The 16,593-nt window shown below is 41.8% G+C and overlaps 1 protein-coding gene across 1 annotated transcript in view; it reads right to left on the reverse strand.

Annotated features, from left to right (window-relative positions):
• The window catches only part of RALA (RAS like proto-oncogene A), a 29,842-nt gene that overhangs the window by 3,950 nt on the left and 9,299 nt on the right, over positions 1 to 16,593 (reverse strand). The window contains exons 2-4 of the mRNA XM_048511068.1: positions 11,852 to 12,004; positions 9,651 to 9,859; positions 1,017 to 1,191 (exon numbers count right to left, since the gene is read on the reverse strand). Of these exons, the coding sequence (XP_048367025.1) occupies positions 1,017 to 1,191; positions 9,651 to 9,859; positions 11,852 to 11,965 (498 nt within the window). The 5' untranslated portion in view covers positions 11,966 to 12,004. The remainder of the gene's footprint in view (positions 1 to 1,016; positions 1,192 to 9,650; positions 9,860 to 11,851; positions 12,005 to 16,593) is intronic.

Below are 16,593 nucleotides of genomic sequence, written 5' to 3' on the forward strand. Positions count from 1 at the left end.
GGGTCAGTACTCAAATTATTTAATTTTAGAATGTGAATGCTGCAGGGTAATGGATGAGTCCACAGCTCCAGCCCAGTTTACTTATGCTTTAAGTCGTATTTCAAGTGGCTGAAGAAAATCAGAACCAGTCCTGTGGAGAACTGCCACTAACTCTGCAACTTCAAGATTAGGGCTGATATTGATATCACACCCATATCAGACGCAAACAGCCGGGATGGCATAGTTGTTTGAGTGTTGGACTAGGACAGGGATCCCCAAGGTGGTGGCCCTGGATGCCATGGCATCTGCCAGCTCCTTTCCTGGGGGCCCCCAAATGTTTTTAGTGAGTGGGTGGGGCTTTTGCCTGCCAAGGCTTCTGACTGGCTACTGAAGATCTGAATGGCTGCACAAATTTTTATAAAAATGTTGCTTTGGTGGCAACTGCCATCTCAGAACATGAATCCTTAGCATGTGACTGAAGGTAGGCTGCAGTTGTTATTGTATGGCTAGCTCCGCCTCCAATGGCAGCCATTTTGTGGCTGCATTCATCGTGCTGTGCCAGAAGTTCAAAGGCGTCCAAAGATTAAAAAAGGATGGAAACCCGTTAGACTGTGATCTGGGAGACTCAAGTTTAAATTGTCACTCTGCTGTAGAAGCTCACTGGGTGATTGTGGGCCAACTGAATATTCAGCCTACCTCTCAGGGTTGATGTAAAGCTAAAATGGAGAGGAGACTGTCATAAACTGCTTTGGGTCCTCACTGAGGACAAATATGAAGCGCAAACAAATCAATCAAGTCCATAGAACATGGAAGAAACTCACGGCTGAGAAACACAAAGTTTACCTATTGCTTATGTATGCTACGATTTGCAATTTGAAGAATGAATGATCCGTAAATTAGTCAACTCAGGAGTTGTTCGTAATTCATTTGTCTGGAAATCATCACATAAATCACTAGCTTTACCAAGAACGATGTACTTAAAGAGAAAGAAATACCAGAAGTTTATAAAAATATACTTGGAAAAGTTCCAGTTATACCTTGTCAACATTAGCCCGTGTTTTAGCAGATGTTTCCACGTAGTTAACATTCCACTGATCAGCTCTGTTTTTTGCTTCTTCTACAGAAACCTGCCTTTTATCTTCCAAATCTGATTTGTTACCAACTAGCAAAAACGGAACGTTCTCATCTTCTTTTACTCTTAAAATTTGCTCTCTGGAAAAAAAAGAGAAAGAAAACATTTCAGATGTATGCAATTTAGCCCTCTCTGATCAGAACATGAATAAGCAAGATGACAACTTTATTACAGCCTCACTGAAGTAAAAAGACTGTCCTATTTATCATGAGTTTAATGTCAACTTTGTGCTTGACATGCACAGTAAGTGGCACAACTGCTCGCTACAGCAATTATAATCCAAGACCATAAGACAATAATGGAAAATTACGATGAAAATATGGAAAAATATAGATAAGAATATGGCTGTCTAAGTAAGGAGACATTTAAAAGAATTTGATTTTATGGATACACAAAACCCATCTATGAAGTCATGGGCGCTCCAGGAAAGGCAGCGGAAAAGCAGAGGTGGAGGGCAATACTTCTGCTAAAACAGGCATCTGTTTGGCTGCTGCTTGCCTCTGAAAAAATACCCCACATTCACTGGGTAGCTGATACCACCTGACAATTTGAGATCTGAGGCACAATCTGACAGGCCCACTTCTGCATACATCACATACATGCTTCCTATTCTGTTAAACATGCAGTCTGGCTCACTTAAAAGATCTGGAATTCACCAAACTTCTGGTTGCACAAGCCCACAGAGGAAGAGATGGGCAAACTTCTGGTTGCACGTGCCCACAGTGGAACCTTCAGTTCCTTCCAAAACAAGAATCTGTGGCAGCAAGTTAGTCGCCTGTAGTAGGCAAGGAGGGCAAGTCATGCGAAAGCACAGATGACCCCTCTGAGAACAACAGTTCCAAGTAAGCAACCTGCTTTAACTTTGTGGCCTCTGTACAGAGCTGGGTGTCTGCTCCACAGAGTTCAGGAAGAGGAATCCTCCTGCTAAAAAGGAAGGATGTGGCAACAGCTCAGGTAGACTCTTCCAAGTTCCAGGAAGAGGTTTGTAAAGCTTGATCCAGGTGGCTCAGGCACTGCAAGGGCACTGTTGCCCTTTATTTTAGCATGAGAAGAGCTTTGGGTTTTGTCAGGAAGGAATTGTGCTTAGTGTACGAACTGAAGAATGGAGAGCCTTCTCTGCTTGTGAGATTGCAACTGGGACCATGACAAAGCCCTGGTTTCTATACAACCCCAAATCAGCTTTATGCAGGGAACTGGTAATGGGATGCAGGAACACCTTATCCTTGCAGTTTTATGGGTAAGGAGGGTCTAAGCAAGAAGTGCAAAGTTCACTGGCCCTCTTTGCCAAACAGACTGCCTCTAGGAACAGTACTTTTCAATGGCTTTCAATGGCTTGCCCATCAGTTTCAATGGCTTGCCCATCAGCTAAGTCAGGGCAAGCTGTAGCTGTCATGCCAGTGATGTTGCCTGACTGGAACGCACAGGTGAACAGGACCCTTGAATTGAATCACTGTGTGTGAAGACTGAATGATTCAACATGAGAAAATGAGAAGCAAAAATGACAGCCAGATGGACTGTAAGAGATAAGCATGCTGACCTACAGAGCAGAGATGGATGATGTGCTCTTCTGATGGTGGTCAGAAGAGTGGTTTCCATCTCTGTTGAGAAGAAAAATAACTTACATTTGCACTCATTGGACTGTAGGGCAAAAGGCTTCCTGGAATTCTTGTAGAATTTTGGGTTCTTTTAGAGAACACTGGGGACTTCGTATGGTCTGCAGAAACTAACCCAGTGGTGGCGAACCTTTGGCACTCCAGATGTTATGGACTACAATTCCCATCAGCCCCTGCCAACATGGTCAATTGGCCATGCTGGCAGGGGCTGATGGGAATTGTAATCCATAACATCTGGAGTGCCAAAGGTTCGCCACCACGGAACTAACCAGTCTACTTGTTGTTTGTTGCGGTGCAGTGTGGTTGTTTGTGTGGTGCAGTGTTTAAGAGCAGGTGGACTCTAATCTGAATATCCAGGTTTGTTTCCCCACTCCCAACACATGACTTTGGACTAGGCACATTTCCCTCCTTTCCTTCCTTTCTCAGCCTTACCTACCTCACAAGGAGTTTGCAAGCTGCTTTGATACTTAGAGGAGAGAAAGGCAGGGTATAAATTCAAACTATTTTTCTCTTCTTGTAGGTGCCTGTTATTCATTCGTTTGCCATAGCCCTATAGCCACTGACAGAATTTGACAGAGTGTCATCCACATTACTGGTGCCACAATGCTCTGATGCATCAAACACATCATCTGTTCCATATACATCAAGGGAGGTTCAGGGTGACAGATAAAGTTCTGCCATGTTTTGTTCATTTAATTCATAGGGCCTGGGTTTGCCTGACCACCCACGATATTTTGCCCTGCAGCCTGCAAAGAAAGGCACTAAGCCACTTGTAGACAACTAGCTGCAGGCGACTGAAGTTTTCTTTCTTGTAGAGAACATAGTTGACTAATGGGCACCCCATCTCCAGAGGAAAACTTCACTCATGAGTATCAAATGTTGCAGAGGCAGAGTGAAGGGAATACTGTAGCTCAAATGATCATAGCTACAGTATCATCAGATCATAGCACCATCAGATCATAGCACCAGAGTCAATGTTTGCAGACTTGGATCTTGCGAGCCCTGCAAAGGCTGAACCAGCCCTGTACAAATCTCTTCTGCAATCCTGCAAAATGCCCCATGACATTAGATGTTGCTACGAGATGCAAAAGTCACTGAAACAGTCTTATTATCTGTGCTGGGCTGTGGAGAAAGCAAAATGCAATGTTTACAATGGTGCCGATTCTGTCGGGGGTGGAGGGGATCACTATCTCCAAAATGGAGTCTAAAGCTGCCCCAGCGAATTGGAAGAATTCTTCACCCAAAGGCTTAGAAAGGTCAGAATGTGCTGAGTATTTCCCATGTAAAAAAGGTGGGCAAAACAAGAAGGCTGGATCAGAAGCCAGGTTATAATCCCTTGACGAAGATGTGCAGCAGCCACCAGCTAAAACCCTCAGGATGACAGAAAGCCTGAGCAGCAATGCCTTGAACCAGCAGTGGCCATCTCTCACAGCAAATGGGACAAATTTGCAATGATGAGGCCAAACAGAGATGTGCAAATAGGTGACTCTAAGGTAAAAATGAACCAGGCCCCCAGTGCCAGAAAAAGAAGGGTAGATGCTGGAATCATAGTCAAGAACTTCTTTGGTTCAATGTACCTGTTGATGCTATCTTCTTGTGGGACAGTGAAGAATTTGGAGTAGAACACCAGGTCCCTTTGAGGTAATGGAACAGTTTCCATCACCTCTTCCCACAGGTAAGAGTTCATCTCATGCAAAAGACTCGGTTTGGGTTCGTCTTGAAAAACAGGGGCCATCCGCTTGCATCATTTGATCCGTGGTCACGCGCAGATGATATTTTCACCTGTGAGAGCACCGATGACATGGCATACATTCTACCTTGAAACACACGGTAGCAAATGATACCCATCTAGCTTCCTGCCTTCTGGGACAGAGTGAAGCACTGGCTTGTCCTTGCCTTTGGGCACTTCTGCCGTGACACAATTTGATGGGCGGGTGGACAGAGAAAACTCTGTAATCTTCCTCCTGCTGCATTCTACGGAGATTGTCAATCTCATTTCAAGGCAATCAGGGTGAAGGCCGGTTTTTGTCAAGGATCTTTAGCCAATTTCAACACCACAGAAAACTCAGCAAATCCTTCTGAAACTTGTGAGTCAGAATCTGTGAGTCTGAAGACTAGATGAGATTGATGTGTGATTCACAATTCTAAACATGCAGTGAGAGAGCTGGCCTCAAATATTCAGTTGATGAAAGACTGCAGGTCTAGAAGGGTGACGAATCCAGAACACGATGACAGAACGAGAATGGACATTCAGGAATCCACGAGAAATCTGGTACAAAGACCGAAGCAAGGTAATCATTTAGATCAGGGGTGTCCAACTCTGACCCTCCAGATGTTCATGGACTCCAATTCCCATCAGCCCCTACCAGGATGAAGCTGGTGGGAATTGTAGTCCATGAACATCTGGAGGGCCAGAGTTGGATACCCCTGATTTGGATAATACAAGAGAATGAACCATGGAACCCAAAAACGAACCTGGAATTTATGTGCCTTCAGAGTGACATGACATGGAGTTCTTATGGGTCAAGGCCTGAAAGACTGAAAAGGCGTCACTAATGGAAAAGTTGCCAGTGGAACTTGTGATGATTTTGAGGCCTCAACCGTCCCCATTGATGCTACGAGGGTTTTCTCCTAAAGTGTAGCACAAAAACTAGAAGCACAATTCTATGTTGTCAGTCTCGTAGATTTTTGGCATAAACGAACTTCATGCTGTTTGTCAAGGCAATAGAAATTATTGTCCTTAGAAGGAAATTTTCCTCTACTCTAGCAATAATATTTGAACACAATCTTCTGTGTCATAAACAGCTAGAGCATAAAGAATGATGAATGAACAACAAAGCAGAGAGCAAAAGGGCAGAATTTTTTTAAAAAAATCTTCTTTTGGTGTGAATACAAGAAGAAAAAAGCCTACCTACTCAGAAGTAAGTTTCATGGAGAAGTCCCCTCACACTGTTGCTACAGACAAAAGGACTTACACTGGGAGGCACAACTATCCCCTAGGACAGGGGTCTGCAACCTGAGGCTCTCCAGATGTTCATGGACTACAAATCCCATCAGATGTTCATGGACTACAAATCCCAATTGGCCATGCTGGCAGGGGCTGATGGGAATTGTAGTCCATGAACATCTGGAGAGCTGCAGGTTGCAGACCCCTGCCCTAGGACAAGCACAATCACAGCTGCATCTGCCTAAGAGCTAGTTCTAGAAAATTCCCAACTGTGACACTGCACAAAGCCCTCAGAGTGATGCACCAAGACCACAAATAGGTAAGATGGGGAGGTATTCTCCAAACACACAAAGCACAACGATTTTCCCATTTATGTCTTACTAATTTGTATCAATGCTCCAGGGCCACTGAAATCTTCTATCCGTATATTGTCAAAAGAAATAAGTTCTAAAACATGACTAATATCACAAGTATTCAACCAATGAGTTTTGGGGCATTTGCTCACAAATGAAGAAAAAGTAACTGCTAGAGTGTCACAGAGTTTCAGCAAAACAGATCCTGCCAAATATCTCTATTAGTGAAAAAGGAGGAGTTTTGACCATCAAAAAACGTTATGCTGTGGATCATGGGACCCACATTTACAAAAGCCTAGTGGATGGGACGTATTATAGAAGGGAACTGGGTGAAACTGAATAGGAAAGAACAGGCTAGATCCAACCCAAATTGACTCACTATCCCTCCCTCCCCTGAAACTTTGCTCACAGTATTTATGAAACACTTCAGCAAAGATTACCAGGAAAGTTTCTGTTCAAAGCTTAAAATGTCAACCCTTCACTCCAATGCACTGTTTCCCATTTTTTGTCTAGCTGCCAATCCAGCAATTCATTTTTTTCCAACCTACCATTACGAAATAACCACATCAAAAAGTGGTTCAGCGTAATGTTATTTGGGGTGTGCCTTTTCACAAGGTATGTACCTGCACACCCACTGAAGTAACCGGGATACTACTGTGTGTCCACATATTGAAGCTAGGTCTGAGCCAAGAACAGAACATTCTAATTTGTAGCACAGTGGAATTCTTTCCACTAAAGCTCCGCTGGTGCCAAGCTGACTTTTAGGTGCTAGGTATTGTCACAGATATTTTAAACTCCACTACAGTTTTGTTTTTATACTAGCAGGCCTACATTCACGTTTAAATTGTACACAAATGAGAAAAGAGGGTGGTGCGATCAATGTATCAACAATACACAGTTCGCACAAAAAATGGCTTGCAGCCCAAAGACTGAGTAATCAAACAGTTTACTAGTCAGTGATGTGAACCAGGTTTACTTTGGGGCTACCACGTGCGAGAATAGATACACCACACATCATCAAGTTGCTTCTCTAAGCTAATCTGAAAACCCACTCACAAGTGACCAGAATCTGGTACTTATCTGGTTTCAATAAATCTTTGATGGCTCGTGTATTCCTTAAATGAATGCGCGCACACAGCAACCTCAAGGACATGTTGTGGCCAAATATAAACTGTGCAGAGATAAGCGTGGTCTAATTTGAACAGTATGAATGAAATCATTTGGAACGATACTGAGGAACAGTGGAAATACCACAAGTACTTGAGCCATCAAAGACTTATTGAAGCCAGATTAATACTGGATTTTTCCTTTGACCATGCTCATGGTGGGTTTTCAGTAGGGAATCTTGTTGATGACGTAAGATTTATCTATTCACATGTCTGGTGAAGGGCATGATTTGTACCATAGCCCCATGGTAGACCTGGTTCACATTGCTAACTAGTAAACTGTTTGATTACTTTGTCTTTGTACTGCAAGTCATTTTTGTGCAAACTGTGTATTGTTATGTCCAATGTTGCAATTTTAGTCTTTTAAGGCTGACTTCACAAACCTGTGATTTTATCTATTTCACTTGATAAGTGTTACTGTTCGCAGTTTTAAATCCAAACCACGCCATAATGTTATATTGGTTTTATAAATGATATAAAATGGATTTTCATTGTTACATTAATAAGTTGTAAGGCACCTCAGTTACCAATTTGTGAAGGGAAAGGACAGGTAACTGATATATTCTACATTAAGGAAAAAGAAAAGAGACTGCCTGCCATAAATTGGCCACCAGTCTATTTCCACAACACTAGGTGTAGCTCCCAATTCCTGCTGTAACACAGGTACTTAAACTGGCTAAAAAGTGAGTCACCACATAAAGTCTGTTTCTGTAATTATTGTTGACTCAGTAATTCTGGTCAATTACTCACCAGCATATGGTTTCTCATATCTGCCCTTGAAAAATGATCCACATACAAGAACTGCATTATTCAGCAGGCACCAGCTGTATGGTAGTTTTGATGAAAAAACTAGAGATCAGCTGTTGAATTTCAAACTATGCAAGGACATTATTGTCAAGGTGCAGGAAAGCCCAAATGCTGATTGTACGCAGAAGTACAGCCATCAAGGTACACTGTAGTAACATGAAACTGTACAGTTTAAAAATCAAGTTTCCTTGATTTAACTATTTTGTCACTCAAAAGGAAAACCAGATTGGCATGAAGCTTCAAATGACTGGTTTCCATTAGAAATGAAAGGGGAGGGTTTGCTTTAATATTAGACTATTTCAGCATCAAAAAACTTTGCATATACTCTCTATATCTAAACACAAACAGGGAAACTTTTCCTCTACATGCTCTTCCACTACCAAAATAATTTTGGCAAGGATAGGATGGATACCTTCATGGAATCTTGCAATGTGCGAACTTGTATAACAAGCTAAAATGGAAGGATGACCAAGTAACTTTCCATTATATCTGCTGAATTTTAAACCTCGAATCTGCTTTCTAGGAAGAAATATGACTTTAATGAGCAAGAGCCATAAAGATTTTATAAAGGATGAATGAGACTCATACAGATTGTATCATAAGCCTCACATCCCTATCAGGCTATAAACAGATTCCCATAACAGTAAGATCCCAGGAGATTTGTTTCTTAGGCTCCAGTTGAGACCAGTGCCTCACCCAAAAATAAGCTATGGATAGATCAAAGCCAGGAATTTCTCTCATATTAACATATGCCCTTCCTTTAAAAAAAAAAACCCATACATAAATACTTCAGGTTTAGAGTAAGAAAAAACCCCAAAGCTTTCAAAGATCTTTGAAACTGATTTCTGAAGGCCATCTTTTAAATAATATCTATGAAATCCATAGTTGTGGTAATACCTTATCTACATCTGAAACACCGGTGTGCAAAAGTTTTATTTGTCCTCCCACTGAGGAATGTCTTGACACAGCTGACCTCTGTACAGCCCCCCAGGGAAAGAATTTTTACAGCATAGTTGAACATAACAGAATGGTTCACAGAATGTCAGAGTTGGGATCCACTCCTTGCAAACAGTGCCTTTCCCATCTAGGGTAGTGAAATGGTTCAGGAGTAGTGTACACAGACACTGAAGATGTTCGACACAACTGAAAGTCTGCTCTTTTGAGCAATTCACAACAAAGATCCAATTTAGAGAATGAGATTTCTCTTGAGATCTTCCTCACCTCCCTTTACCATGGCCTTCCTCCTTAGAACGAGATTAGGAATAAGTGAACTGAATTTATTGTAGTTTTAACAATAGCCTTGGGTATTAAGAGGTTGCAATTTAGATTATTAAACTAGAACACTCACAGGCGAGCTCACTAGAGAAAAAGTGGATACACATTTAAGAAATCCAGACAGTAATGTCATCCATTTCATGGCAACTCAGGACTCACTGCCAACAGCAAAATACCTAAACAGAAGAATGGAAGAAATTCCGCATACACATGGCTTGTAGAAATGACAGCCTATGGCCGTATATGGGTAGAGGCATTTTAAGAGATAGCAAAAGGCAAATCTGAAATGGAAAAATGGTAACAAAAAGTGTCCCAGCCCATAGGGAAAAAAATGAACAAATCAGAGTCATTAAGATGAACTAGTTACCCTCTAATTACCTGAAGTCTGCTGTAGCTGCAAAAGATTCAAGCTCTGTAATGGAAAACACACAGAGAAAACCCTCTCCGCTTCGGAAGTAGTTGTCTCTAATTGCGGCATAATCTTCTTGTCCTGCTGTATCCAATATATCTATCTGGACTTCTTCTCCATCAAGGACTACTTTTTTCCTGTAGCTGTCTGCTTTGGTGGGTTCGTAGTCTTCTACAAACTGGCAAGGAAGGAAAGAGTCAGTACTCTAGGTACAGTAACTGTGAGATTACCAATACAGAATGTTGGATCCAGAGTAGCACATATTGTGCAACGTTTGCAGGACTCCCAAACATTGCAGCCAGAGGCATAGCTGGGCCATACTTTGCCTGGTGTGCACCTGTGTTTTCCGCCGCCCCCCTCCGCAGTGCCCTGCCCCCCCCCCCACCTTACCTTAGTGAAACAGTACAGGCTGGAGAAGCGGCCTATTCCTTTCAGGCTGAAAATGGCCTGGTGGGAACAACACTTCGCATGAGACCTTGGGGCTTGCAAGGTCTACTGGGAAGCATAGTTCCCACCAGGCTGTTTTCAGTCTGAAGGGAATAGGCCGCTTCTCCAGCCTGCACTGTTTCACTAAGGTAAGTGGGGGGGGGGCACCACAGGGGGCAATTTTCTACCCTCCCCATACCAAAAAGATTGGGAATCACCGATCTAATGCTCCCACACTAGGTTCCACTCTCCCATTCCTAGTATGCTTAGCTGTGTAATTACCATGAATGCAAAGCAAGACAACATTATACTATTTGGATGTCATCACATTTACATTTCAAAGTCAGTAATGTACAGCAGTACTGACAGTGATGTAGGTATAAAATGTTTATGGGGTGGGTTCAGAGGGCGAGGCTCAGGAGGTGGGGGTCCGCCCCTGGGTTTGGCCACACCTCCCCCAGCTCCACCCCCGCCCCCCAAGCTGGAGGGAATCGCTTCAAACTCTATGAAATTTAGGCCAAAAGAATTTTGCATCAGATTTCCCAAAGCTGTACCTGGACTAAATCAAAGCATCAAGCAGTTGAAAGGAACTGGCTGCATCTCTGCCCGTCCTCTTTCAGCCTTCAAAAGCTTTCTTTAAAGGGTGGGGTGGGGGCTCTTTGATCTCTTTTCTGTTGCATTTAGAAGGTTACTGTAAAGTGGATTTTAAATAACTTACTACTAACATGTAATTAGTTTTGCTAGCCTGAAAAATCACGACTCCCTCCCAATCTATTTGGAAAACCAGGAAAAGAAAAGATGAACCTTCGAACGTGGCTGTTTGGCCCACCGCGAAACATCCCCATGTTTTTTAGGGAATCATGTCCACGGTCAGAGGCATACCGGGACCAAATGGCACCCGGTGACAAACCCACCTCCGGGCATCCCCATGTGTGGAGCCCTGTTTACTTGCGAGTAAGCGGGGCTCCAGCCCTCCTCCCTGCCTAGCAGGCGGGGAGCGAGTTTCCCTCGTTCTCCAGCTGCAAGGGAGGGAGAAGGCGGAGGCGGCCCGTCTCCGTCACCACCACCTCCGATTCCCTGCCAGTGCCTAGCAGCAAGGGCCAAGTTTCCCTCGCCCTCCAGGCAGGCTGGTCTCTTGTGAAGCCTTCACATATTTTTTAAAGGGGCAATTCCCCAAAGATTGCTTAAAGGGGAAAGTACTGAAACTCAGTTTGAAGTCCTTTCCCCTAAGCAATCTTTGGAGAATTGCCCCTTTAAAAAATATGTGAAGATATAATGGGGGAGTTGAACCTGTGAAAACCACCTTTCCCTACATCCATGAGTGCTGACATGCTCCTCTATGAACTTTACAGCAAATTAAAATTCACTAAATAAAGAGGAATATGAAATTAACTAAAATTAAAACTTGATCACCTCAAGTTTCCTATAGTTTTTAAATCAGATTTTAACAGCAATTTCTGGTTCATTTTTAATTTCCAAAAAAAAATGGGTTTCTACTAGAATATTACTGCTCATAGTAAGAAATACTGCGTTCTGTACTGGAGAACATACATCCAATCTACGTACATTTCATTTTTAAAGGTTTTTTAGTCCAAATCTCTTAGTCTTAAACCAAAATCACTTCAGTCATTACTAAAACCGAACAAACTGTAACAGAATTTGCTTGACTCCCTGGTTCACATACAACTTGACAGCATAGTCAACTTATTAACTAAAAATACACTTATGGAAATTAGGTTCTTACCTCATCATACATGAACTGCAGTGTTAATGCAGATTTTCCTACACCCCCACTGCCTACCATTATGACCTTGTGCAGAGCCAAAGAATTTTGACTTTTGGGCTTATTTGCTGCCATTTTTGGACTGCAGGTATTTCACACAAGCCGAGGAAGAACCTGGATAAAACAAAAGTTTTATTTGCATTAATGAGGATTCAGTTCAGCAGTCCAAACACAAAATGCTAATAGCCATGAATTTTTATACCACATGTCCTTTGCATTTTCTTCAATTATAATGAACCTAGGCACAACCTCCTGTTAGTTTAATGTGCTGTGGACTCAACTTTTTTCCCAAATAAGTGTTTTCAGCTTGCTGGATCTGAGAAAAATTCTCAGGCAATACAGCAATAACGAGTAAACCTCTTTCCCATACTTAACATCAGAACTACTGAACTGTGTCTTACAAATAAAGCTGAAGGATGCAGTAAACCTTCAATTATAAATGCATAAGTGTTAGTGTATATGATGTATTTAACTAGAAGTCTAGCAATTCTGGAATGCTGAAGCAAAATACGCCTCATCCTGAAGCTTGTTATTTATTTATGGCCTAATTCTATTACATGCTGCAATCACATGTTGATGAAGCAAGACGGTTCAATCAGTACAGCGATTTAGGACACTGTATCTGCACTATGTACAGCCTTCCCCTAACTAGACCAGGTAGAGAAGAGGGTGGGGATCAAAGAGGCCGTCGCAAATACCAACCCCCACCCCAAATGGGAACAAGGGCTCCTTGTAGCAGCAGAGTATTCACAAGCAGCAAGAACTGATACAAAAAGATTAACAGCAACATCGATGCCCATAATTCAAACGGAGCTAACGTTGATACAAATAAGGGTCCTGTATGGAAAGGCAGATCTAATCTGTTAACGAAGCGCTTGTGTTGCAAGTAGCACTGAACCATTTAGGAAGCATAACAATTTTGGGAAGTTTCAATCAGACTATAGACCTACTCAGACCAGCCTGGGAGTAAGCCCTACTGAATTCTGAGGGACCTCACCTCTGAATAAACATGCTGAAGAGCATGTTGCAGCACACCCAAGATAAGCAAATTAAATTAGGAATAAAACTATTACAAATAAATGAATGAAAACCAAGTGGCTCAAAATTACCTATTAAAGAATGAACAATCTGAGCTGTGCCAAATACAGACACCCAAAGCATTCATTTCTAAACCTTCTTTCAGATGATCAAGAATGATCTATGGACCTGCATGCTCTTAGGATGGCCTGTTTTCTTTGTTTCGTACTAACCATAGTTAGCACTTGCTCACCAATTCCAGAAACCGTCATTTGAAATAAGTTTAGAAGATAGAGTGAACGGAAATATTCCTTTAGAAGTAGAAGAGGGACAGTGATTTTTATTTTATTGGTACAGTTAAAGCAATCCATTGCAATACCACCCCGGTGCACAAAAATGTTCAACACAGGTGTTAAGGTTCAGTTTTATTTGCTACCATGTAATTCTAGGGAAAGGAAAAACAAATGATTACGGGTTCAATCTGATTCAGTCAGAATCAGCTACCTTCCATTGTTCCAACGAGGGAGTACTTCGTTAGGTCGTGTTCCATATTATTTTAGTTCCATCCACAGTTTTATTTCATTGACGTTGCTGCATATTTAGAGCATGTGAGGATGGGCAACTGCAACGTCACACCGTTTTATTCATACAAGCATCACTGTATACAAGCAGTAGTGATGCATTCCCAACTATCTTCGTACAACTGGCATCGCTTGAGTCAATTTGCATCCTAAATAGTTCATTATATAAATACATTTAATAAATGCTGTTTAAGTAAACGCTGTTTAAATGCTTGTAATGTGCAATGACATGCGCCCTTGTACTATTTCTCCTGCCTGGCTCCCTGAGGAGGTTTTTTTTGCACGGCTGCTGCTTGAAAGTAGCACTTCTTTTCCTATGTGAGTGATGTGTGTAGACCTCCTCAAAGCTTCTGTCATTCATTGCTAGCACTGACAGCCTTAGCGTCAAGCCTTGCACAACTGCTTATAGTGAGATTTTGTGCTAGATCAGGGGTAGGGAACCTGCGGCTCTCCAGATGTTCAGGAACTACAATTCCCAATTGGCCATGCTGGTAGGGGCTGATGGGAATTGTAGTTCCTGAACATCTGGAGAGCCGCAGGTTCCCTACCCCTGTTAGATGAACCATTCCTTCAGATGCATTCCAGGGATCTTACTATGATGTAGGCACACCTAACTCTTAGCCACCTATTTCATAAACCACACACAAAGATATAATGTGAAGATGGGTATTGGAATATTTTCCCTAAATGCTACCTGGATAGAATTGATAGGAACAGAGGCAGCTAGCATTTGACATCAGCCATTGCTTACTGAAAGAAATAGACTGAGTAGCACAAGAGGTTACTAATAGCATTTTCCAGGCACTTGGCTGCTAACTTCTGTTTCCTGTTAATCATTGGGAATTCTAAATTCCTAAGAGGCCTTAGAATATGCACATATGGCTGTGAAATTACTGATAACAGATCTGTGACAAAACGGAAATATTTCTGTAATCAGTAAAGCATTCACTAAGTTATTTTGAGAACGCAGGCGGCTAAATATTGGCAATGTTTAAAAGCTCTTATGCTATTACATATTCCCTCCAATTCCACAAGAGAGAACACTACCAAGATTAGAATTAACTCACATAATGTTAGACAGAGAGGAGCACTGAACTGAAAAGTTCAGTTATCGCATTTGTAGACTGAGTCCATGTGAAGTATTTCTGTCAACCACAGAATATAGCATCCTGAGAATTTTTCATTCTATACAGAATGACTCTCCATTTGTTAAAGTACATTAGCTTACCACACACATTACACACACACACTCTCTCCAACAGTACATGCATCTCCATTTCATGAGTCAACACAGTTGTTTTTTTAAGGGGCATTTTTACCAAATTGGTCCATTGCACCCAAGAGACTTTTATAACTTTGTAAGAGCTGCATAAAGATCTGTAAAATATTTCAGGTGCCTCGTAATATGAAGCTAGTATACATGGGGGAATTTTTATTACCACCTGGAACTGGCACCTAAAGCTTGGATGCTTGCAAATTTAAACTATTTTCCCAATCCTAGCTAGGGTGCGAACAAGCAATCAACAGTATTTGTTATGAGTAGTTTTGGTGAAGGCAACTTATGTCAGCAAACATTCAGCAATGGCAGGAAAAAAGCAGGTAGATGTATGAACTGCTGACCAACCTGATATTCTGTGACCACAAAGTATACGCTTATCATTTTAGAAGATTAGTTAAGCCTGGTTGAATATCTAGAAATTGGTGCACAGCCCAATTCCGAGTATATATTAGTGTTCAGATCTTGCTGATTAGCAAAAATCACAGTCAAGCAAAACATTCAGTTATCACATTGCAAGTGAATAGCAAGGATGAATGCCTACGCTCCAGGAATGCTTCAGAGTGCCAAATATCGTCAAGACCAGGCAAAGAGAGAACTACCATCAGACATCTAGTGATTAAAGCCTATACTGTAATTCTCCACTATCCGCTTACTTTCCCATCAGAGGCATCTAAATACTTGTGGCAATACTGTGAAAGAACTATACGCAGATAAAAGTGCACTCTATACAAAAGATCACCATTATGAACAACGTAGTATGATCTGGGTAAAATACAACAACAGATCCAATGATGGAAGAGGAAAGCCCATAGAGAAACTACTTATTTGTCGTGCTTGACTGTGCTTTTTACATGTCCCAGCTGGTCTACTGTACCTCTTGACTTAACAGTAATTCTCATGGACAACTCAATCTAAAAGTTGCAGAAAGAAGGAATCTGAAGGACCACCTACTGGAAGCACAATAAAGAGTAAGGAAAACATCCTGCTTCCAAGGCCTAAAAAAGGAAATATATTTTGTTTCACGTCATGGAAGCTAAGGAAGTCAGCATTCAATTTCCGTCCACTCCCCCCTCCCCTCTACTTTAAATGAGCATTATTATTCAAGCAAACAGAAAATAAAGATGACCCTCAAGTGCGCTCCAGCTAGAAACAAATCAGCCATTGAATTTCTGCGGCTTATGTAGCCACTCATCAATGAAATGCAGTACTTCAAGGAATATAAAAACACAGCACAAACTGCCACATCAAGAATTATGTTTATGAACTTTGTGCTTCGAGAAAATCTGACAAGTCAAGCACAGCATGCCACTACACAATCAGCATGCCATTACACACAATCAGCATGCCACTACAACTTTAGCCATCCTACTTATCTAGCACAGATACCTCTATAATACAGATATGTCCACCTATCTGCCCAGTGCAGCCTTCTCTGCTATGAAAACCTAGAACACTATCCGGAAAAGAGGAAGTGCGGTGATACGGCTATCAAGCTACTCCTGTTTGGCAACAAGTCTGAAATACACATCTGTAATTTGTTTAGGACAACGCTCAACAAATGATTATACCCAGTGCTCCAGAAGGAAGGTTCCAGAGACACAGAGCACGTAATATTCATTAGCATGAATATAGCTTTTTCAAGTACTCAAAGCGTCTCACATAACATTATCTTGCTAAAATAGTTATAAACAGCTCTAAGCTAAATCAGTGTGATTTCCATAAAGCACATGGGAAGCTTAGAGAGGAGCTACCTAGAGGCCACACACTGAGTTTATGGCAGAGGTGAGAACAAAATCTGAGAATCCTGAGTCACCGTGCAGCCTTGC

Source organism: Sphaerodactylus townsendi, linkage group LG11 (genome assembly GCF_021028975.2).
Source record: "Sphaerodactylus townsendi isolate TG3544 linkage group LG11, MPM_Stown_v2.3, whole genome shotgun sequence".
Taxonomy (NCBI): Eukaryota; Metazoa; Chordata; class Lepidosauria; order Squamata; family Sphaerodactylidae; genus Sphaerodactylus; species Sphaerodactylus townsendi.